The 25,127-nt window shown below is 39.3% G+C and overlaps 1 protein-coding gene across 1 annotated transcript in view; it reads left to right on the top strand.

Moving 5' to 3' along the window:
- Positions 1–25,127, top strand: part of Ryr2 (ryanodine receptor 2) — a 401,257-nt gene that overhangs the window by 27,903 nt on the left and 348,227 nt on the right. Inside the window, exons 3-4 of the mRNA XM_035441718.1 lie at positions 81–185; positions 13,858–13,878. Coding sequence (XP_035297609.1) covers positions 81–185; positions 13,858–13,878 — 126 coding nt within the window. The remainder of the gene's footprint in view (positions 1–80; positions 186–13,857; positions 13,879–25,127) is intronic.

Genomic DNA, 25,127 nt, shown 5'->3' with positions numbered 1-25,127 from the left:
GGAAATGGAGCTTTACAAGTTCAGTGGGCTGCATGCTTGAGGAGGATGTCACCCTGATGGTTCTTTCTCTCGACACATAGAATGTCCCTCCGGACCTGTCCATCTGCACCTTTGTGCTGGAGCAGTCCCTGTCCGTCCGTGCCCTGCAGGAGATGCTAGCCAACACAATGGAGAAGTCAGAAGGGGTAAGTATTCACTTTAGACTTTCACTGGACTTAGCTGTGTGTGTGATGTTTGCCTGTCTGGGTATGGTGAAATATTTTTTGCTAAATCAGTGGCGTCTACATGTGCTTTCCTTGTGTTTGATTTTCTACTTTACTTAGCAGGTTTAGAATGTCTTAAAGACATCTGTAAAAATAATCCAACCTCCATTTGCTTCATGCTTATGAGTGTGGTTTGTGGGCTTTTGTATCTCTTTACATGTTCCTATGTCACCATTTGACTGCTAGCTTTGTGTCTGGTTGTTTGTCATTGACCTATGTTTCATCTTCAAATGCCCTTCTTCAAGTGGTATGTCCTAAGCATCTTTGTAACAAATACAATTTCATGGCACCATTCTGTATTTTAAATAACAAAATTACAGCAGCACAGCTTCATCAAATTATAATTTTGCAAATAGCAAACCATTCCTATTCTGTCTTCTAATGGTGATATTTTTCTTTGAAAGCCTATTGGATTATTTTAATTATTTTTCTAGGAGACACAGGATTGCTTTTTTTTGAGGGGGGATAGTACCTGATCTTAATCAGTTCATTAAAGTTTATACTTAATCAGTAGCATGAATGGTCACCCCACACCCTCCCATAGTGCTTCATAGTCTAATATACTATTTGCTTCCAGTATTTCAACTGGGACTTTCTTTTGCCTTTATTGACTATTTGTTGTTATTGCTAAGACACTTTTTCAGTTTGGATAAATAAAGAGATTAAAAAATATTTCACAGAGTTTCATATGATGACTAAGCAGCTCAGCTGTTACGTTAACATTTTTAGCCTTAAGGTTTTTAAACACATCTTAGAACATTAATTAGTTTTTTCATTAATTATAATTTAAGTTTTCACGTACAAGTTGTATGTGTGACCAATATGGATAAACTATTTATTGTTTCTTGTAATTCTCCTGAAATTCTTGTTTGTCTGAAATTCTTTGGAAATAAAATGGAACACAAGACTAAAGTCTAGGAAGGATGATTCCATTTCTTAGTTTTCTTTTGGGTCTCATGTCAAAGCATGAGTGTTAGAATGGTCATCATGCATACATCTCATAATATTTTGGTTTTCAATAACATATTTAATTGATTTGAAAGTTAAATCTCAAGACAGGCTGTAAAGGGATCTGTTTGCACATTGTTGATAGGAATAAAAGTTACCAAAATGATTCTGGGAGACAATTTGAAGATGCCTAAAAAATTAGAAATAGACTTATCACATGATCCAACAATTCTACTACAAGATGTACATCCAGAGGGAAAAAAAACAAGTATGTTGAAGAGAAACAAAGTTTTGACATAATGACTAAATGCAGAAGAGAATAGTGATTTTACTCACCACTGTAAAGAAAGCTGTTTAACCAACCTCCAAATGTGTTACATGTTTTATATTGTTTTAAAATCACTTTTGGTGACTACCAAGTAAAAATTTTCCACATTAACAGGTATGAAGTTTCATTTAGAATTTATCTTTCTTTTAGCAAGATTTTCCATACTCTTGGAGTGGAGAAATTCTGAAAAAAAATGAAATTCATCTATTTAAATATTTTCTATCTGGAATCAGGTCTTGTGAATTTTAATATCATAGAGTCATACCACATTTGAAATTTGAATCTGTCTTAAAAACAAAACAACCCAACAGCAACCAAAAAGCCATGTGCTTTTTGCTTTCAGAACAGTGTACAAAATTTTATATTGCAAAGCTGCTTTTTCTAAACTTAACTTTGGAAAAAGCTGTAACCATGAGGTTGAACTAGACAAACTCTGAATACTCCATGCCCAGAGGAAATGATTTAAAATTTAGGGATTTGTGCTTTTAACATTTTATTGTTAGAATTCTGGACCCCTTTCTGCAGTGCTTTTACTTAGCTGAATTTAGGCTTCAGGCTTCTCTAACTGGAACATTTCTACCACAGATAATGTAGACATCCATGGGAGAAGCTGGATCGGCATCTTACAAAGCCTCACACTGTTGCCGTAGCATTAACTAGGATGGAGAACGTGATAGGAAGCCCCTATAGCAGTGTTTCTCAACCTGTGGGTCATGACCCCTTGGGGAGGGGTTGAATGACTCTTTCCCAGGGGTCACCTAAGACCATAAGACACACAGATATTTACATTATGATTCATAACAGTAGCAAAGTTACAGTTATGAAGTAGCAATAATTTATGATTGCGGGTTACCACAACATGAAAAGTCATAGTATTAGGAAGGTTAAGAAACACTGTCCTAAAGAATGTGCATGCTGGGAAGCCCTCTTGGGTGGTGACTGTTTACCAACAGAGAGATAGCTGTTTCACCTTTTAACAGCTGTGTCACCCCTTGGAGTGTATCTATCATCACCTCAGGGTTAGGCTGTGGGACTGGCAAGTGTTGCTGGCCTTGTAGGAGCCAAGCCTCTTGGACTTGGCAGACCTTCCTGTCATCATTTTCTGTCACATAATACTCTCTAAACCAAAAGTATTCTGGATTACTTCATCCAAAGTGAGAAAAGAGCCCCCCTGTGTGATAAAATGGAGATGGAGATCTGAGCTACATGTAACATTTCATTGAATTTCATTTAGTGTTTGTTATTCTGAGTATCGTGACAGTATAGGGCCAAGAGCAGATGCCTGAAGATGCTGAGTACAGATAGACCACAGATAGGTTACAGAAGGATGCACCTGTGACCACTGCATCTTCATCCATTTTTTCCCCGACTTCCGAATGCACACACCTTTCCTTCTCTTCCTTTTGTGAATCCTGGATCTCCTGTGGATCTCAGTTCTTGTCTGCCTCTGAACCCATAAGTGTGGGCTGCTTCTTCCTCTGGGCTATCTGTGGGTGTTTCTCTGGCACAGCATCCAGAGGAGAGGCTTGAGTGTGCCATCACTGCCACATCTTAGCTCTGTCTTCTCTTCAGAGGGAATGGAAGTCTTCATCACCAAATAGGAGTAATGACCAAATGATGTTGGATATAGAGGAGTTAGCACCCTCTTAAAGTGGATTTTAAGTCAGGTGTGTCGGCGCACACCCATAATCCTAGCATTAGGAGGTTGAGGCTGAAGGATTGCCTTGAGTTTGAGCCTAGCCTGGGGCTACATAGTGAATTTCAAGAAAGCCCGAGCTACAGTGTGATATCCTGTCTCCAATCAAACAGGTGGCTATTTATATCCTTTACTAAATTCTCATGCAGGAATAATCCACCTGGTTGTCTTCGAAGTCATTATTTCTGCTTACCTTTCTCCAAATTTTCCTTTCTGGAATCTTGCTTAAACTCACATCCACTTCCTTCACTGACATTCCAACTAGGTCTGCCATACAGAGTTGAACAGTTTAATGATGATGACATTGTGTTAAAACAGTGACAGCATTTGCTCTCCTAGTTTCAAAAAGTTTAACACTTTAACTTTTGCTCTTACTGTTGGCTTTATCTTAGTAAATTTACCAAAAATATTTGACATATACTTCTCTTTATATGATTTTATTTTTAAACACATAATTGGATCTAACTATTCGGCTTCCGTGGGCACACCTGCCAAGTGAAAAGTGATTCAGGATAGTGGAAAGAGCTTGTTTAAGAGATTTACTGAAGCTTCTTTTTTAAAGTACTGATTGTTTATTGTAAAGGCTTTTCATTTGTTTAATGCTATAAGTAAATATACAACTTGTATGTCCTACTTAGGAGCATGTATTTGAAAAAAGAAATGTTTTATATTGCCTGTCCTTTCTGTCTTTTGTTATGGTAGCTTCTGAAAGACTCTGGACCTTGTCCCTTTTGATGTTGGCTTATGGCTATTTGGCTGCTATTTGGACTATTAAAGACTATATGTTTGTCCTGAGCCTTAGATGTAAGGGAAAATTGCAGAAGTAAGGGTTGGAGACCCTGTATATCTCCTGCTGGAAAGTGTCTCTAAGATATGACAAGGCAATTGCTCCCATGAAATCCTAACCATATGGTTGAACAAAACCAACACAATGACAGCACCAGTTGACATGACAAGCTTGGCAGGGGATAGTCAATAATGTCCCACCCCTAGAAGAAGAGTTACAGATGATCGATGTTTGCTGATAAAGGGATAATTGATTTTCTCTAGCGACCAGCTCCCACATAGGTTGTCTAACCCCAAGTGATAAGCCACAGATACATTACCAGCAATGCTAAATGGATAAAGTAGATTGTATACACACATGTGCATCTATGCATGTGCATGTAACCATAATAATTAAAGAAGAAGAGGTTATGAAGTTGGAGGAAGAGGAGACCTCACAGGAGCTGTGGGATGAGTGAGATACAGTATTCATGTATGAAGTTCTCAACAAAAATTAAAATTAGATGCTAAAATATTAACTGTTGACTTAGTCCAGGAAGATTAACTAGAGCTTGCCTATACAGCTTGTTGTTAGATAGGGAAGTATGCTGGTATTTGTGACACTTATTCATTTTAATTCAGGATATGTATAACTCACTGTGGAACTTAGAGTTTTACTGTAGATTATGAGTGATGCTTTAGAGAGAAATAGAATCTAGGATATGATAAAATAGTATAACGATATAGTATCAAGTTGAATCTTGAGCGAATTGAATTTCAATCATTCATTTTATTTAATGCCAATGTTTTAAACATTTGTGAAATAAGTTATGTCATATAAAGTCTCTGTGGATCTAATGATAAAAAAATGTGAATTTTACCATTAATGGTTTTATGATTTCAGCGTTAGGAAAACATATGTTAAGTATGTAGGATTTCTTATTACTCTGAATTTTCTCTTAATTTTTAAACTCATCCTCCACACAATTAGAGTTAACATGAAAACTACTTATATGACTTCATTTCAAATTTGTTGCCGCAAACAATTTGATATTATTGGGCCATTCTCCAGAATTCAGGGTGAAAATAAAACTTCCAGGATGTGAATATATAATATTTTCATCAGAATTATTTTTTTCTGAGAAAAAGAAATTTCACTTTCAGTAACAGGTACTCACAGAAATCTTCCTGCCTCAGACCCCTAGGTGCTCATATCACAGGTGAGATTCACTACACCTGGTTTCAAGGTTTTTTTTTTAAAGTATCTTGAATGGTTCTATTTACTAAAATAGTTTGTTATTTGATATGAAACTATAAAAATACTGCTTACTTCTAAATAATGCTTTGCTTTCCAATGAAAGGAACATGAATACCCCAGTGACTTAATTGTTGGTAGATGTAAGTTGGCTCTGTATTTTTGATGAAAAATGAGAGTTGTAGAATGTGAAGTATTAGAATTCTTTTCTGTATTCTCATAAAATTCCTTCTCTTTGAATAGTATACTCTGAGAACACTGAAAATTACATCAAAAGACTACTAGCTAAATTCACCAGTACATGAGATTTTAAAACTACATTTTTCAAACATCAAAGCACTATAAACGAGTTTTTATGAGTACATGTATTGAGCCTTGAGGCACCAAGTTCAGACAAGTAATTGCACCAAAAAATGATCTTGTACCTGTGCAAGAACAAAAGGTGAAATTCAGGGAGTCAGATACTACCTTGTAGTGGCCAAGTGTTGAGACTGAATAGCACACTCCTGGAGTCTAAACCTTGATGAGGTAAGGAGGCCATTGAGCAATCTCTCTACCCTGAACTGTCCTTATTTATGAAGTGAGACAAAACAATAGCATTTCCTTCAGAGAGCTGTGATAGACATAGGGTAAGCCCATCATGGGAGGGGGGCACTCTGGGTATGTTCACATCATTTTTTTATGATTTCTCTGTTGAATAACACTAAATAGCTTTGTCTATATACCCCTCACCCCAGGGGAAAGCGTCTAGAAACTGTGAACTAAATATAAAACATCTGAATCATTACCATCACTTTACTCAACACAGCAAATATCCACAGATTTTAAGCTGTCGTTTCCTCTCTCCTAAAACAGATGACCACCACTGGAATGTGGTAGCTTCAAACAGTGCTTATCAGCTCACATTTCTAGAACTCACATATTTATTAGTCCCTGTAAGCTGGAGTAGAGGTAGGTGTGAGCAGCTGTGTTAGTTCAGTTTCTCACTACCACCACATAAAAACATCAGACAGAGACACCCTAAGGAAGACAGGTCTATTGTGACTCAGTCTAAGGTACAGTCCATCATGGCAGAGAAGACATGGTGGCTGGAAAGAAGGTGGGTGGTCATGTGATATCCACAATCTGGAAGCAAAGAATGAATGCTAGTGTTTAGCTTGATTCCTTATTCAGTTCAGGACTTAAGCCATGGGATGGTGACAACCACAATGGGTGTCTTCCCACCTCAATTTAACCTAGTAAAGATAACTACCCCACCCCATTCATGGCCAAATGCTGGTCTACATTACTTTTTACAGTTGATCTTGGGGACTTGTTTCCAGATCTGGCCAAGCTGACAATTGACAGTGGCCATCACAGTCATCCAGTGTTTGTATTTGTGTTTCAGAATGCACAGGGGAAGCTCCTAATACTTAGCATGACCCCCTCCAGTCCACCCTCACATTACAAAATGCTTAGAGGATCCGCGCTTTATGTTGCAAGCAGTATGTTGTCACTACCTCTTTGTATGAGAAATTGCTATTCTCAGATGTCTACTCAGGGCCTGGGTTCTGTTTAAATCTTTTCTGGAGCATCCCTCTTAAGTAAAACTAAAGACGACCACTTCAGGGAAGAGCTCAGGATGCCAGTAGCTTTGAAATTTTCCTAATGCATGTGTCATTCACTGTTTTGTCTAATGCCTGTGTATATGAACATATTTCTTCCCTTCATAGACAGAATTGAAATTGTAATTTAAAATAAATGGAATTAAAATTTCCTATAGAGCCTCCAGATGCACACACTTGATGAACCTCACCTATTTTGTTGTCATGTATAGAATGTGGACGTCTGTGGTTGAAATGTGAGTCCTTTATTTGTAGATATATTTTTCTTTCTATTCAGGAGCAAAGGCTACATGAGTCTGCATTTGACTGACACGGTTCACAGACTCCAGTATCAAACTCAATAAGGAGGTCAATTTAATCAGTGTGTAATTTAATCACAGTGGCAGAGTTATAGACTGTTTTAGATTATGAATCCTGAATGTATAGATTATTTGATTTGATTAGAATCATTCAATTTGGACATTTTTCTTAGATTTTTTATGTGCTTACAATATAAAAGGAATTTTCACATGTAGCTATTTCCTAGCAAATGAGCGAGAAGGTAAATTATTTACCTCTGTACACCATTTCTTCACATTCTATAGAGATGGGGTTTAAGAATGTGTTTTTTCATGAAGTCTAGGGATGTTCACTGTGGACCTGGAGTTTCTTTAAGATTAGCGTCTAGGATTTTTCTACTGATAGCTAAGTAATAAGGCCCATCATTATCCGTGGCTGATGATTCTCCTCTATGTGTTAACATTTCTTAAACACATTAAATTTATACACAAGTTCCAGGTTTGAGACTCACAGTTGAGCCTTATACCACACAAGTATGTCTATAGTTCTCCCCCACTGACAATGATTCCACATGGTAGAAATGTATCAACATCCAATGAGGTCTGTCCTAAGTGTTTGCAGTTTTTTCTCCACACATTGTTCCTGTTCTTCTTTTTTAAATTGTCTCAAACGAGATTTCTCGTGGTTTTTAATTGTGCTTAGTAATTCTGATGAACTGCCCATCCAGCAGCCAGCTGCCTGTTATGAACTTAGGGATACATCACTTGAATTTGCTAACATGAAAGCTTATGCAAGAACCACTTAGCCATACTTTCTGCTTTGTGATAGGAAGTGTTGGTAATTTTGAGCTCAGTATGTGTATATTTTCATAAATGTTGACAAATTCAGAAATCATTTAAGTAACAGTAAAGGCACAATCCTGTTTCTGTATGAGGAATAGTTGAGAGGATCTTAATCTTTTGGTGCCTGGTTTAGTTTTAAGAGGGGGGGGGGAAGAAGTAAGTTGCTGAATAAAAATTGTAAGTACATTTTGCTGAATTAGGTCACATGTGAGGGTCCAGCAATCCTGAGGTGACTGGAGTCATGACTGACAGATCTGACAAAATGAAAGCATGTGGGTCATTTAATACAAAACTGTGTAAAGAGAAAAGTTGGGCTAATTATATAATCCAGCAAATTACTGGACTTGCTTTTGTGGCCTCATTTGCTTAATTGAATTTATGGTAAATTTTTCCCTCAAAATGACAGTAGAAAGAGTTTTGCAGTCTCATGCAGTTTAAAAATACACACTGCCACCATTATTCTCACAGGCAGATATGGCTTTAGCATTTATAATCTCTTTAATAAGACGGCTGTGTCCATATGTCCTCATTTACTGCTTTGCATTTTCCATTTTGAAATTACTTGGCTTGTTCCTGGAAACACTTCAGAGCCCTCAGTTTGAGATCTAAGGAATCTGCATTCTGACTTTTGAAAATATGTATTAAGGGGCTAGAGATGGCTCAGCAGTTAAGAGTGCTAGCTGCTCTTGCAGAGCATCTAGGTTTGGTTCCTATCGACTACATGGTGACTAAAGACTGTAACTCCAGTTTCTGGGGATCCATCACTCCTTTCTGGTATATGTGGATTTAAGCCAAACATAGCAAGACAAAATATCCATACACATCAAAGTAAGTACATCTTTTTAAACATGAAAATATGTGCTAATACGAGAAAGAAGTGAGTGGGGAGATGGCTTAGCCCTTAAGAGTGTGGTCCTGGGCTTCCAGAGGACCCCAGTTCAGTTCCAAGGATTTATTACCATGTAGGTCACAACTATCTGTGATGCCAGCTCCAGGAGACATGACTCCCGTCTTTCAACTTGCTGGGCATCTGAACCCACAAGCACAGACTCACACAAAGATATTTTTTAAAAGATGAGTATAAAAGAAGAACGAAAGGCTCTTAGGTGACTGTTGTGTCTAGTAGTTAAGGGAAGCATTCAGAAAGCCTGCTATTGTGCCTTCCACTACAGATTCACAGTAAGAATAGCATCTTTCCTGTAAGGGGACAAACTCACTGTTGAGCTGTATTAAGTACTAAAGTTCCCACATGACTGTGGATTTCTTTTAGTTCTGTGTGGTTTGGTTACTTTATACAAATTAGGTATCAGGGAAAGAAATTTACAAACCCAAGCAATGTTTGTTTTACATTGTTTCTCATTTGAGTCAGACACTGCATGAATCATTTGGAGAGGAATAAAAATAAGTTATTTTGTTCCCAGAGAGCAGTTGACCAGTACTGTAACTCTTGGGACCAAAACTTTAAAAGCCTCAAAAGTAGGAACCTTTAAAAATTGCTAATTTAGAATTCATTAACTCTAATAAGAGGTATTAAGTTACATAAGAAATATGTTTCAGAGACAATGGAAACTTCCAAGGTATCTGGGGATATGGAATCAGAATTCCAGAACAAAAGAAGTACATTGAGGTATGCTTAGCACTTTCAGAAACTCGGGGTTTAAAATATATGTGCAATGGGGGTTTGAGAGATGGCTCAGTGGTTAAGAGCAGTACCTGCTCTTGCAGAAGACCTGGGTTCAGATCTCAGCACTGGTGAAGCAGCACACAAAGGGTTCTGACACAGGCACCTGCATGCATGTGGTGCACATAAACTCATACATACACGCATACATACACATAAGTAAAAATAGTAAATAAATTCCTGTGGTTAAAATGTAAAAGAAAATAACACAAAAACGAATGGAAAGATATAAATGGCTCTTTCTGGACCATGCTGAAGTTAACTAATTTGTACTAGAGTCTTAAATACCATCAGTGCCTAAGTAATCTTTATCATGGAAAAGACTGGTGTATTCATCAGCGTTCAGGAGAAATGAAACCAAAATATTTGATTAACATAAAGAAGAAGAATGAAGAGAAAAGAAATAAGAACATAATGGGATTAAATCTGTTCTGAATTTAGACTATGGTGATGCCTTTTTCTGCTCTCTAAGTACAGTAAAAAAAAAATAGTTGTGTGCTTTAATAGGCAAAATCATGAAGTGAAAGTTGTTGCAATCTCTTTCCTTCCCCGTCCTCCCCTCCTTTCTCCTCTCTTCTCTCTCCCTCCCATCTCCTCCTCTCCCATCATTCTTAGTCCATATTTTCCCTTCCCTTCTCTAGGGGGTATAGTTGCTGGGAGGGGCCATGTATCAAGCTAAGGACTGCACATACTAGGCAGGCCCCTGTCACTGAGTTGAACTATAACTTTAACCCTGTAAGTTACATTTTATAACAATCTGGAAAGACTAGGAGACCTATGGAATACAAGTACAATAGTACATATATTGCAGTAATAAAGCTAAATGTAAGTGAATAGACTGTTCTGATTAACATCCATGAATAGGGCTAAGGAGGCTGAACATGCAGGAGACTCCGATCCTACTTTTTCTGTTGCTTGATTACCAGTTATGTAGTGTCAATCATATTAAATTATAGGAAAAAAATAAAAGCAGTAATCTGATTATATGTGTGTATGTGTAGCTGGAATAGTGATGTTACTGTCTGAAAAGGAATAGGGCAGAAGTAAGTGTGGAAATCAAGATGGGCATTTTGTTATGAGGACACAGCCAATTTGTAAGACAAATAGAGTAATTATAAATTTATATGAGTTTGATGATAGAGCTTACCCATTTAGTAAGTCAAGCTAGGCACAGTGTAAGGAAAACCCATCCAATCAACCGTCACTGTGAGACCACAACTGTCGTAGTAATTTACTGTACTGTACATCTGGAAGTTGGTCACAGGGTGTGGAAGATTGGCCCCATTTCAGGCCACTCCCCCCGAGACTCACCTCTTCCCAGCAACCTTTTACACTTTTTGGGGAGCCGCTCTATCAGTCTAGTGGCTTTCTGAGTTTTGTAAACATCACTAGCTTTCTGAGTTTTTAGAACCTCACCCTTCTCTCGAGAAGGAGGAATAACTACACAACACCATCTCAAACAAAATGGTGGGGACAATTCCAAGAAGAAACAGTGTAAGGGTATGTAATTTCCATACTCTTTTGCATTGACTTGTATTAAAACATGAATACAAAATAGTGATGGTATATGAATTACCTATTTTTCATTTCATGATATAATTTCAGCGTGAGTTATTTTTGTATTGGACTGCTTGTCCTCTGCTAAATCAAGCTGACATTAAATGACTTTTTCTTTTAAGAGAATTTTTTTGTTTTGTTTAAAAAAATGAGGTTGTTCTTTTTATTAGTGTTCCTATGACAAAACATTTAGTAAAATCTGCCACAAGTATTACAGTATTTTCTCTAGCATGATAAAATTGGTATATTTCTTTAAACTTCCACATAATGGGGCTCAGTTGGTAGAATGCTTGCCAGTGTGCACAAAGACTTGAATTCGATTCCAATCTCCACCGATGCATAAACCGAGCATGGCGGGGCTGCAGTTCCAGCATGGGGGAATGGAGCATTAGAAATTAGGATTAGAAATGGAGGATTAGAAACTCAAGGTCACCTCAGCTCCATAGAGAATTTAGGCCTAAGATACATGGGATCTTGCCTTTAAAAAACCATATAGTGTATTTTTAGAAAAATGTTCATTTTTCTCTTGTTTTTATCAATTTGGCATTTGTTTAGATTCTAAAACTGATCAAGTTTTTGGAGACTTTTCTTTTGTGTGTATAAATTTCTTGATTAGCCCCATGAAAATTGTCTTTGCTCTTTCACTATTTGCAGGAATTGCAAAACATGACTCACGTTGACTTTGACAAGAGCCGTGTCATGAAATCACTCTTCGTGGCTTATGTGTAGTTACAGCCCTGTGGTCTTTGTCTTGTGTGTCTAGCTGACCATTCATTGCCCAGCACTTGCTGTCGCAAAGCCTTTCTGGTTATTTGGAGAGAGGGGAGTTTATGTTGTTCTTACCAACTCCCACTACTGGGTAATCATTAAAACTCCCAAGTCTGTCTTCTGGTAAATCCTACAGTGTTTATCTCAGCTCTGGTGTGTACAAGCCTGTGTGCTGTGTGTGAATGTCTAGCATTTAAATGTGAACATGATGGCATCATATATCTTGATAATTATGTTACTGAAATGCAGCATTTAATTTTTTCTGATAAATATGGAAAAGAAATAATTGTTTAAAATATTTTTCTTATAAGAATACAGATATAAGATTTGTCCATTTGGGAGCAGGACAGCCTGTGGCAGCTGAACCATATTTTTATTTTATTGTTAGCTTACAAAGAATTGGGTTTCCTTATGACAGTTTTCAAACAAAATTTCCTTATTTTTCTCTCCCTTTCCCATCCCCCATCACGTGTGCCCTTCTGTCCCTATGAACCCCTTTACACTTTTATGTCACATTGGGTTTTTTTTCCTCTCCCCATTTGCTCTAGCTCTAAAGAAACCGATTCACCTTTTAAATTGTCTAATGTTTGAAATGAACACTTGGAATTTATGTGGCAGCAAGCATATGCAGTGAGCACCAGGCCTTCCCATTCAGTTCAGTGAAGAGTTTCCTTCTTTAATTAGGAAAGAGTATGTTTTTAAGTGTCATTGAGGGGGCTTCCTTAGAGCAAGTACTGCTGGTGACTAAGTACATCAAGCAGGATGCTCTGTTCTAAAAAAAATGCTTTGGAATTTCATAGGGCTTTATTTAGGTTGATATTTCTATTTATTTATCTATTTAATTATTTATTCTGAGACAGGGTCTCTCACTTTGTAGCTCTGGCTGGCCTAGAATTCACTATGTAGACTAAAGTGGCCTAGACTTCACCAAGATTGGCCTGCCTCTGTCTCCTGAGTACTGGGATTAAAGGCCACCCTACTCAGTCTCAAAATCATTTTATAACATTTAACAATGGTTGCTTACAAGACATGGAAATACTTAGCTATAGCATGGATTTCCCCTTAATCAGCTTTTGATTTTTTTTATCTAATTAATGAAATTTTCTAAGGAAAAAAATCTAACTTAATTTATGTGTGAACAGTATGAAGTAAACATCAATTCTCACAGTACATAAATCATGCTTTCCATTCTAAGGGTGAGTAGTGGAGATTTACTTTTAGAATTGAGTGTGTCCCTCCATAATGGAATCCAAGAACATTCTAAAAGGCATTCTTGTTGACATGTGAGTTTTGTTTTTATTCTTTTTATACTGTGAGTCTAACACTCATGTCACTTATTTTTTTAAAGAGTCACTCTGTAATTAGAATACCTTGCATTTCACTAATAAAAACAATTTAAATTAATCTGAGTGTCATATCAGAATTATTTGACAAAAGTATGCTTTTTCATTGTGGAATTTCATGTAATGCTCAAAAGAATGAGGTAAGAGAAAGTTCTACTTTTAATGTCATTTTCTTTTATAAGTAAGTGGAGCTTGGGGGTGGACTCTTAATATCAAGATAGAAGATTGTGCTTGAGAATTCCATCCTGGCTCAACCCACCCTTGGAGTGCATTGGGCTGTCTTCTGGACCTGCTTCATTTCTAGCAGAATACCTGTGGGGTTGCTTTACTAACTGAGATTTCCATGGTTTAATGAGATGAGTTGCTAATGGGAAGTTTGAACACTATTGTATATTCTTTAAAAATGGGAAGTAGATTTTGGATCAGGGGTCACATTTCAATTGACTTAGACAACCATTGGAAACATTGTTAGGAGCTTTAGTTTTATTTTGTTTTTAATTTTTTTTTTTTGGCCTTTTCTTTCCACAGCAGGTTGATGTGGAAAAATGGGTATGTGTTTCCCTGCATTTACAAAGGGCTTGTGATTGAAAAGCGCATGCTCGCTGCTGCCTCTGAGCTTTTTAATTTTGCTTCCTAGCACAGCTTCTTTTAGTGTTTGAACTAACTGCTCGGCTATAATGACTACACTCTACAGGTCACCAGTTAGAACCCTTTGTCTCTGAGTTATTGTCACCTTCAGCAGGCTCCATCAAAGAACTCTTCACTCCCAACCAGATCGTTTTATGTAATTGGTTTAATTATACAAATGTTGATGTGTCTCTGGATATAGGAAGGGTTTTAATACTAGTATTCACTATGCTTAGCTAAACAAAAGTGAATGTTTTATCTCAAAAAATGTGGCAGTGCAGTCTTCATATTGTTCTGTATGTTATAGAGAAAAATGCAAGGCTTTTCCTGTATTCATGCAATCTTGAAAAGTGAAGGGGAAAGCAAATGGCTTTGGCACCTAGAAAGGTTGGTTATAGGTGTCTGGAGGCAGCCTGAGGTCCAATGTTAGCAGCTTGTGTCATGGTATGATGGCATTGGTACTGTTTCTTCGTCTGTGAAGAAAAATGATGAGGAATGAAAAGAGAGATAGAGGAATAGGGTGTGGGTGAGAGAAGGGGAAAAGACGCTGGGGTTGGGAGGGATCAATTTAGATCAATCTATCAAAGTATCCATGTCCTTCTGTTACTAATCCAAGGTTTGAGTGGAGGTCAGTCATAGCAACATTTACATCCCCACTTAGCCTGTCCCCAAAGTACAAAGCAATGACAGTTTTTCTCAGTATTTTGCTTTAACTTGGTTTTTTTTACTTCACAGGATGAGTCTCTTGAGACAGACTGAAGTTGATATTTCATTTGGCCATCATCATCTATCCTTATTTGGGCCTGGTTCTCTTCATCTTTATCTTGGGGCCTGGGTTTCTCCATCATTGTCTTGGGATCTTCTGCTTTTAATACATTGTTTGGAGTTCCTCACCTCCCCCATACCGTCCAGGAGCCTTTCCATGTCCTAAACAACTGCCCGTCCATGTGGGTGTTTGCATTTCTTTCTCTCTTTGATCTTCTTTTGGCCCTTTATATCCAAGCAAGTTTTATTGATGAAACTTACTGTTTCCATGATGATGACATCCATACTAGCCTTTGAGAAGTTCCATATTATAGTCCCAGGAAAGTTTAAATCCACCATATCCACTACTCTGTCTTGCCCGGCTATTTTATGTTTTTAAATTCGGAATTGTACACTTTCCTCCACGGCAAGAGTTAAAATTTTGATCTATGCGCAGACTTCTGCTTTATGGGTTATGGGCTCTTCTTTTTCTAAGCATGGCTATGGCACCTCCGTGTTTAAGCCCTATCCCTTTGATAAAAGCATTTTAAAACGTCTGTTTCTGTGTGTATCTGTACCTTTCTTTTCCACTGCAGCATTTCCATGCTGTATCCAGACTGGCACTTTCTTCAATATCCCTTCAAGCCACTCTTAATTCTTTTGAAAGTCAACTATGGAAAATGTATAGAGAGACATGTAAGTAAATAAAGACACCCATTCTCTTATTATTTGAAAGCATTTGCAATTAATTCGTGTGTTTGTTTGCTTTCAGTCTGCCTCATCAATTCACATGCCCCCCTTCCATAATGATTTCTCATTTTAAATTTGGCTTTTTGATGTGAATTTTATGTTAGAAATGGCTTGTTAGTTATAAGGAGGTCATGGAAACACCATTGAACTGAACATCACAGGCTTTGGTTGGATGCTGGCCAGTTTGATAGGCTCTTCTTGTTCCCGAATGTTACTGTTCTGTAAGGAGTTAAACATACTCTTGCTGAGGTGTGCATTGGTTTAGAAACCATGTAACAAAGTGCCTCTGTGGAGTCAGTATGTTCAGACTGATGAACACTTTCTTTGACCTCTTTCTGTGTAATTCAAATCTCAGTCATTGGCCATTTGAACTTCAAAATTCTACTGTGACAGACATACTGGAAGGGCAATTGGAAATAACCGTGTGGTGTTGTGTGGCACTATTATTGGGGAGAAGTGAACAAATTGTGTTCACACCAGGTAGAGAACTGATGACAGACTAAAGGGAGGAAGGGCACTATCAAAGGCCATCTTGATGAGCTAGTGAGCTGCCCTGGATTACTTAGAGGACCAGACATGACTCAAACTCAGACATATCATCAAAAGCCCACCTCTGTATGGGTGACGAGCTCACAAAAGCTGAAAACCCAGATGTCTTAGTTAGGGTTTCTATTGCTGTGAAGAGACACCATGCCCATGGCAGCTCTTATAAAGGAAAACATTTAATTGGAGATAGCTTACAGTTTCAGAGGTTTAGTCCATTATCATCATGGCAGGAAGCATGGCAGCATGCAGGCAGACATGGTGCTGGAGAGGTAGCTGAGAGTTCTGCATCTGGATCCACAGGCAGCAGGAAGTGAACTGTTAGCCAATAGGCCTGCCTTGAGCTTCTGGGACCTCAAAGCCTGCCCCAGTGACACACTTCCTCCATCAAAGCCACACTTACTCCAACAAGGCCACAGTTCCTAATAGTACCCCTCCCTATGGGCCTATGAGGGCCATTCTTATTCAAACTACCACACCAGAAGGCACCACATAGCTTGTAGGCAGGTCTGCAGGCTAGGGAGAGTATCTTCCAGTCAGCTCAGCTGATCTGAGAATGAACCTCAGCAGGCCTTACTGCTTATATAAGCTTTGGGAGGGAGGGACCTAAGGAATCTGGTCAGTTTCAGGAACTTCCTCAAGTCTTTGAGTTGTTTACTTCCTGAGTTTTAAGGTGCCTCTCTGCAGGATGGAATGTTTTCACCTCCCCTTAGAAAATTCTTCCTTTTAACCAGCTTCTCTGCATGATGGGATGTTTTATCTTGGAGGACATTGCTACACATTACCTAGGATCTGCTCCTATTGCTCTGTGGGTACATTCTTCTATGGCCCTGGTGTCCAACTAGAATAGCTTTACTCGTATGCACAAATAGAGTGTGACACGGTCATTTCCATCATACCAGTCTTATCATGGCAGTCATCATGATGCCCTAGAGGGCCAAACCTTTGGGTCTCTGAAGTGTTGCTTAGTTAGGGAATTCAAGCTACTGTGGCCATATCCATGAGGTAATGAGCATGGGAAGCAGCCTCTGTTGTGCCCTGCGAATTCTTCAGGCTCCTGATCAGTGTATTTTCCATTGTGGTGGTGAGATGAGAAGAGCCCAGGGTTGGCTGGAAGGCATCTGATTCCAGAATCGTTTCATTTATCAGGGCCTTGCTGGGTATCTTCAGGGAGCTTCCATCATGGATATTCCTGACTTGTAATTGTCCTGCTGCAACTGAATGCATCTACTATTTCTGGTCTGGGTGTTTACCTTCTGTTTGTGGCTCCTAGGACAGTCCTAGGCTAGATCTCCCCAGGCTGCCCAAGTTGTCTGTGGGCAGTCCAGTCCCTTCCCCGATGCTGCTCCATAGGAGCTATATGTATCCTTTCAGCCTGTGGGCTTTAGGAGTCATTAGTTTGTTGGCTTCCAGCTTCCATGGGCAAGGATGCCCTTCACGAGTCTTGTGGTGAGGGCGACTCCTAGCCTAATAGCCCCTCTCTCAAGGAAGCACATTCTTGCCCTCTTGCTTGCTGACAGCCTGCTGAGTAGGTAGTCAGCTGATGGAAGCAAATGGACTCTCACCCTGATCCTTTGGCACTGGGGTAAGTGGTGTGACGTGCACCATTGCTCCTTTCTGACATGGGTGCCTCATCTTCACATCCACTTTACTGGCTTGTGTAGTATTATGATCTTAGGATTCTCGTAAAGTTTAAGAATATACACAGATCATGCACATATATATGGCATAGGAAATTAAAATGATGCCCCTGGGATTTTCTTATACCATAAATCTGTATAGCTTCAAAATTCCAACTCCCCCTCCCTACTTCTGCCTTTTCTTCCTCCTGTCCTTGTTCCTGTCTCTTCCCTTCCCCTATATTCTTCTCTTCTTCCTTTTGTCTTTCCTCCCTTCCTCTCTCCAGAGTCCATCCCTCCCCATCACTCTCTCTGATCTGTCCCCAGCGCTTCTCTCCTTCTTTCCCTCCTTCTTCCTAATCTTCCTTCCTCTGTCTTCCCCTTGTCCTTTCCCTTCCTCTCTCCTTCTCTTCCTCCTTTTCCTTCATTTCTTCTTCCATCCCTGTATTTTTCTCTCTTCCTTCTTCCATTTCTCCTCGTCTTTCCCCTTGTCTCCCTCCTTCCTTCCTTCTGACCCTGTCTTCATTTTGCCTTCCTTTCTTTTCTTTCTCTTCATCTTTTTTCTCACTTCCTCCTCATATTCTCTATTCCCTTCTCTTTCTCCATTCCCCATCCTTCTCCCTCTTCTTCTCTCTTTCCTTCCCTCCTCCTTCCTTTTCCTCTCTTCTCCTCTCGTTTATCCCTCTTTTCTTCTTGTCCTTGCCTCTTTTCTTCACCTCTTTCCTCTGTCCGTTTCCTCTTACCCCTCGCTTTTCCTCTTCTGCCTCCATCACTCCTTGATTCTCTTCTTATCCTTCCTTCATCATTTTCTCCCCCTTTCTCCATCTCTCCATCAAACTATTTTTTCTTTCACTAATGTCTCTTTGGAGAATCTTTGTACTTGTTTAAACATAAATACATTACATTATAAAATGTAACTCTTCACACTTAAAAGAAAATGCTATTTCTGAGTCTTGGTGTAAAGAATATTTACCTATGATTTTCATCTATCCCATCCTTCCCTGACCTTTACTTAACCTTGGTGTTAGTTTCCAACATGAAGGCCTGGGATTTCAGTTTGTGGGAGGAGATAAGAAGCGAAAGAAACATATTGAAATTGTCACACGAGATATATTATTTGTAGATCAAGTGACTCCTTCCACTTAATTTTTAAAAATTCATAATGTTGCTATAGCTATTAAGATATAAAATAATTTAAAATGTTTTCTAACTTCACAAAATAATGCATAGCATACCCAGCTGTCATATCAGGGTATGTGAAAAAGCATGACCAGGGTTCATTCATATTCATGTATAAAGCATTCTGTCTCTTGAGGTAGATGATTATTAGTTTGTTGGTGGCAGTCTTAGTATATAGGTCAGACTTCCTATGTCTTCAGTCATTTTGACCCATGTGTCTGCTCTAAGGGTTAACGAAAAAGTATCAAGAAAAAGTTCTCTTTTTGAGACAAGCTAGAAAAAGAAGAAACCTCCAGGTAGCTACTGGCTTCATGTTTCAGGCATTCCTAAGCTCTGTAATATACTCACATCACTGAGATAGAATGCCAGGTCTTACTCTAACTTATCAGCACCATTTATTTTCCTGCCGAAGCAGAACTAGATAATTATGAAAACATACATTTGTCAAATCTGTTACACTCAGAAAAGCAGGTCATTTAAATAATGTCTTTACTGAGTTATTGATAGATTGGAAAAGACAACAATTGACACACATCTTCTCCAAAATATGCTGTATTCCTTTTAAGCATATCCACACATGGGTGCTCAACCAGATGTCAATAAGTGACACAGAGTGATGGCAACATGAATGACACAGTAATGTGACTATGGGAGGTGTCCTGTGTGTAACTGTTCTTTGTGGGTTGAAGCCTGAGCCCTGTTCTGATACTCTCTATACCTACACTCACCATGCCCTTCTCATTATGCTAGATATTTTCAGTATGGAAGCCTTAGAAAATTAACCATGCATACAGAATATGCTCATCATAAGAGTAGTAGTTGGCATTTCTCATAAATAATACATCTACATCTTATTCTATAGTATGTAGGGGGTAAGCTTTGAGTTTGGTATTTTTCTTGTTAGACTATGTTTATCCTATAAAACATACTGTGAGCATCCTTAATTACAGCCACCAATGCATGCAAATCTTTGATGATGAAGGAACTTATTTTTCTCAACATAGTGAAGCTGCTTCAATCATAAGGGAGAGAGGGGAGGTGGCAGATGGAACATTGTGGGAAATCCTTGCATCTTAGCACATGGAGAAGACAGGATATCACAAAGGACTGACTTTGAATGAGCATCTTCTGTGTGGAGCAGGGTGTTTTAGTTTCTTAATGGGGAACCCATGCTAGACCTACTCTGGAAAATGGTCCCCCAGAGTCCTACATTCAGGTCCTTTGAATGATAAGCCTCCCAAGTGTATGTACCTTGGTTGCCAATTCTCTTTCTAGACACCCTTTTTTGGGGTATCTTCCAAGATACTGTTTTGGGGGAACTTAAAGACTGTAAGAGAGATTCTTAGACAGAAACAATAATTTAAAAATAATTTATTCATTCACTGTGTGTGTGTTTTGTGGGGTGTACATACCACAGTGCATGAGTAGAAGTTAATTGGTAGGAACTGGTTCTCTCCTTTTACCATGTAAGTCCCAGGAATCAAAGTTAATTCTGTGTTATGCCTTCCTTTTAAGGATGTAGAAATGGGTTCTCTTTCTCTGTTAATGAAGGAATTAAGGGGCTGGAAAGAAGTGTGACTGGAAATCTTGGGGAGTTCAAGTGGGGTCACCAATGCTACCAAGCAAATCAGGATCCTCTCTGGGGGATTCTTAGTCTCACTAGCAAACACTATTAAGAAGGATATCAAGCAGAAGTTCAGGGATAATTTATCAGAGTTTAAAAGAGTTCTCAAGGGCAGGCACACTGTGAATCTGAAGCTGACTGAGGAGGCAAGTAGAGAAAATGCACCAACACAGAGGTCACCCACAGAGTAACAGGCAGCCACATAGTAAGGAGGGAGCTTTGCAGAAATAGGAAGTTATAAAAGAAAAGACCAGGGCAGGCAAGCTATAAATCTCAGAACTGCCCCAGAAGAGGGGAATGGAGACAGGAGGAAAAAAAGCCCTGTTGTTTGAGATAAACTGGTGTGCAGGTCAACACAGGTAAGTGAGGGGTTTTTAAGAGCAAGGAAGCTCAAGTACCAGGGAAGACACACTTGGGCTCTGTCCAGCATCAGAAAAAAAAGAAGAGAAAAAAGGGAATAGTTGCACTTTTCTGAGTCAGGACTTAGAAAGGTAGGCAGCCCCAGGCCAGCATGGTGGGGGCTGGAAGGTACTACCCTGAGGGTGGAGATCTAGAAGGGAGAGTACATTATCTGAAGGAGAACTTACCTTTCCGGGGTAGCTCCTTGGGTAGGTTCTTGACCTTCTCAACAGAATTAACTTTTAAGGGAGGAGAGAAAGGGCAAGCTCCCACCTAGACATAGAATCAATTCTTTCCTGTAACAGTCAGGCTTGGTTGGTGGCAGACACCCTTATTTGTAGAGACATCTTGCCGAAATGGAGTTATTAATTTAAAAATATGTGTATTTGTCAGGGTTCTCTAGAGTAACAGAACTTAGACAATGAGTCTTTCTCTATATGTAATATACAAAGGGGATTTATTAGAATGACTTACCTGTGGTCCAGCTAATCCAACAATGGCTGGCTATGAAAGAAAAAGAAGTCCAAGAATCCAGTAGTTGCTTAATACATGAGGCTGGAAGCCTCAGCTGGTCTTCAGTATATGCTGGAATCCTAAATAAGTAGATTCTAATGCCAGTGAAGGAATGGACTAGCTAGCAAGGCGAGGAGAAGCAGGCCAAGAGAAAACGCTTCCTGCTTTCATGTCCTTATATAGGCTTCCAGCAGAAGGTCTGACCCAGGTTAGAACTGGATTAAAGATCTGAATTAAAAGTGTCTCTTTTCCCAGCTCAAAAGATCTGAATGAAAGGCTTTTCTTCCTACCTCACTTCAAGGATCTGGATTAGAAGTGGATCTTCCTACTTCAAATTAAGCAAAAATTCCTCACACATGTGTCCTCCATTTTGGATGTTTAGTTCCAGATGTAGTCAAGTTGACAACCAAGAATAGCCACTACACTGTTTCATATTGCTAAACCGAATATCAGTTAAAGATAGCAAGTCTGAGCCACAAGCCCGACTATTTCTTGCTTTGCACCGGAAACAAGATTGAGCATACTTTTGTGTTCTTCTGATGTCCAGTGTTTGTCATCAGTGTAAATCATCGATATTTTACTTGGTTTTCTCCTTGTAATCATGTGTGTGTTTCCCACGAACACCTGCTGGGGTCTGTCAGATCTGTGGCGTTGGGTGACCAAAGGAGAGTCCGTGGTGTTCAGTCAGTCATTTGTCCAGCAGTATCACCTCTGCCTGTGCTGAGAGGGCATGCTAGCAATTTCCCTCCCTGTTTTTACATTAGTCATGCCTCAGTTCTTACATCATCTGTGAAATCTGTAGCAGCTGAACTCATCCTAGATAGCATGTGACCCCCACATGCAGTTTTATACCAGAGAACTGAAACACTGCATTCTGTCACCATCTGTCTTCGTTAAGGTTGCTATTGCTGTGATGAAACACCATGGCCAAAATCAGCTCTGGGAGGAAAGGGTTTATTCCATTCACAGTTTCACATCACAGTTCATCATCAAAAGCTTTGAGGGCAGGAACTCAAACAGGGCAGGAACCTGGAGGCAGGAGCTGATGCAGAGGCCAAGAAGGAGTGTTGTTCACTGGCTTGCTTCCCCAGAAAGGCTCACCAAGCTTCGAACACTCAATGGCTTTTTTAGCCCAAAGTCCTTCCACACCATCTAAGAACTTCTACCAGAATGGGAAGTGGGTCAGGACCTAGCAACATGCCCATGACCCCTCACTCTACTTTTTCCAGTAAAATTTTAGCTGGTGCCCAGAGAAATTTTCACAAGTGAATTAGTTCAGGTTGATCTTTCAGTATGTTTATTTTAAGCCTGGAAAGAATATGCCTTTCAGTATCTTTCTACTTCTATTGCCTTTCCCCCTGTGTCACTCACAGTTTAGAAAGGTTTTTCTTAGTTAATTTTGTTGTTGCCTTTTCATTTTTTTGAGCTATACATTTTTCCCCACTCCCCTTCCCTCCTCCTTGTCTTTTTTAAAATCACTCCTAAGATAGTGTTGAAATGGAGATCTAACTAATATATCCATTTCTCTTGATTTAGTGCAGTCGCTTTTTTCCCTTTCCCATGAGTGATCCCTTTGGAAAAATCTTCTGTTGTCATCACTTTGTTAATAGTTACAACTTAGACCAAATTATCCAAGAGATTTGAAAAAAAGGAAGGTTAATCTCAATATAAGCTGTAATCAGTTTCTGTGCTCTTGACTGTCTCGGGAAAGCTGTGTGGCATTCACAGTGCTGTTGTTCCTCATTCTACAGATGGATGCTTTCAGCTTCACTTAGCTGTTCTGTTCATTCTGTCCCATTGCAGTCATGTCTCCTGCCCCTCGTCTTACTCTCCCTGATGTCATACACAACCTGTGTATTCTGAAGAGCCACCCTGAGCAACTCTGCTGAACACTTAGTAAACATTCCTGCTGCCACTGTAAAGTAGTTAACTTAGGTAACTGGCCAAATCAAACTCAGGCTATTATTTAAAGAAAAATTCCCAATCTTGGATCGATTAAAATCCACAGAGAGCTATGTGCTACTGAAGAGTGTTGGGTATTTTTGTTTGTATAAATATGATATCAAAACAATTTCTCCTATTTAGTCCTTGGATCATATTTCCATTGTTGTCCTATTTTGATCTCAGTTGCTGTGGTAAAATACTCAGAAGCAATTTTGGGAAGAAAGGTTTATCTTAACACTTTCAGATCATAGTCCATCATTGAAGGAAGTCAGGGTAGAACCATGGAAGAATGCTGTTTGTTGGCTCACTGTCTCATACTTAGCTAGCTTTCTTACCCAGCCCAGGACCACCTACCTAGAGAATGATGCTTCCCATAGTAGGCTGGGCCCCCTCTGCATCAATTAACAGTCAAGACAATCCCATCAGACATACACAGGCCAGTCTGACCTAGGCAATTCCTCTCCTGTGGCTTCTCCTCTAAGATAATGTGATGGGAGGGAGGGAGTCCTTCTGTATATATGTTTCTCTTATTGATTGATGAATAAAACACTATGACCAATAGAAGCAGGGAGATAGGTGGGACTAGGAGATGAGGAGAATTCTGGGAAATGTAGGCAGACTGCAGTTGCCATGTAGCAGGCAAAGGAGTTGCAGGTTGGCATTCTCCAGCAAGACCATGTGGAAATACATAGATTAGTAGTTATGGGTTAATAATTAAGACAGAGGTAGTCAAGTAGCCCAAGCCACCAGCCAGTAGTTTTAAAATTAATATAAGTCTTGTATGTTTATTTGGAACTCTGAAAGACATCAGGATCCTGCCAGGACAAAGAACCTCTCATTACAATAACACATTAACAATGAAGGCTAACCATTACGACTTCCAATATTGTCAGATATGGGGGCATATAGTTTTTGTTTTGTATAGAAAGTAAATTTCCTATTGTCATTGACCATTAATATCAGTTATTTTTTGTAACTTCCTGCATTTTCTAAGTGAAGAACAAAAATTCCTTTAATTTTTTATTGTTTGACAGTTTCATACATTTATACAATACATTTAAGTCCACTTCACCCCCATTTCACTACCTTTCTTTCCCACTAAAACCCTTTTCCTAAGAAGTTCCCCACCCACTATCATGTCTTTTTACTGTGTGTGGCCCACAGAGTTTAATTAGAATTCCTTGACTGAGCATGGTGGGAGGTTTTTTATTTTTATTTTTTGAATTTATTTTCTTGTTTTTACATCCTAATCAAAGCTTCCCCTTCCTCCCCTCCATCCACCTCTTCTCTACTGTTTCTCTTCAGATACAGGTAGGCACCCCCAGGATATCAGCCAGCCATGGTATATCAAACTGCACTGAGGCCAGGCATCCCCTCCCAAGCAAGTTTGGGTGAGGCAATCTGGCAGGAGGAATGAGCCCCAAAATTAGGCAACAGAGTCAAAGGCATCCCCGCCCCCCCCTCACTGCTAGGAGTCAGTGGGAGGTTACTTAATGGGTCAATGGCAACTTACCAGTGGTGACACCACTGAAAAAAATGACATCCTCCCCAACAACCATTAACGGTCAATATTCCCTCAGGGAATCTTGTGGCTCCATATGACCCTACACTCTTAGTAATGAATTGTTGGTGGAACCAGTCTTGTGCAGGTGTTGTGTAGATTTCCACAGCTGCAGTGCTGATGAGTATGATGGCCATGCCATGTCTAGAAGACATTATTATACTATCTCAATCACCTGTGTCACCATGTTTCCTGAGCTCTGGAGGGGGATGTATAACTGTTCGTTCAGAGCTGAACCTACTGCCATCACTTGTCCTTACCACTAGGGCTGTTGTGGTTCTTTGTGTTACCTGCC

Source organism: Cricetulus griseus, chromosome 3, assembly GCF_003668045.3.
Source record: "Cricetulus griseus strain 17A/GY chromosome 3, alternate assembly CriGri-PICRH-1.0, whole genome shotgun sequence".
Classification (NCBI taxonomy): Eukaryota; Metazoa; Chordata; class Mammalia; order Rodentia; family Cricetidae; genus Cricetulus; species Cricetulus griseus.
This window is presented reverse-complemented; position numbering and strand designations above follow the sequence as displayed.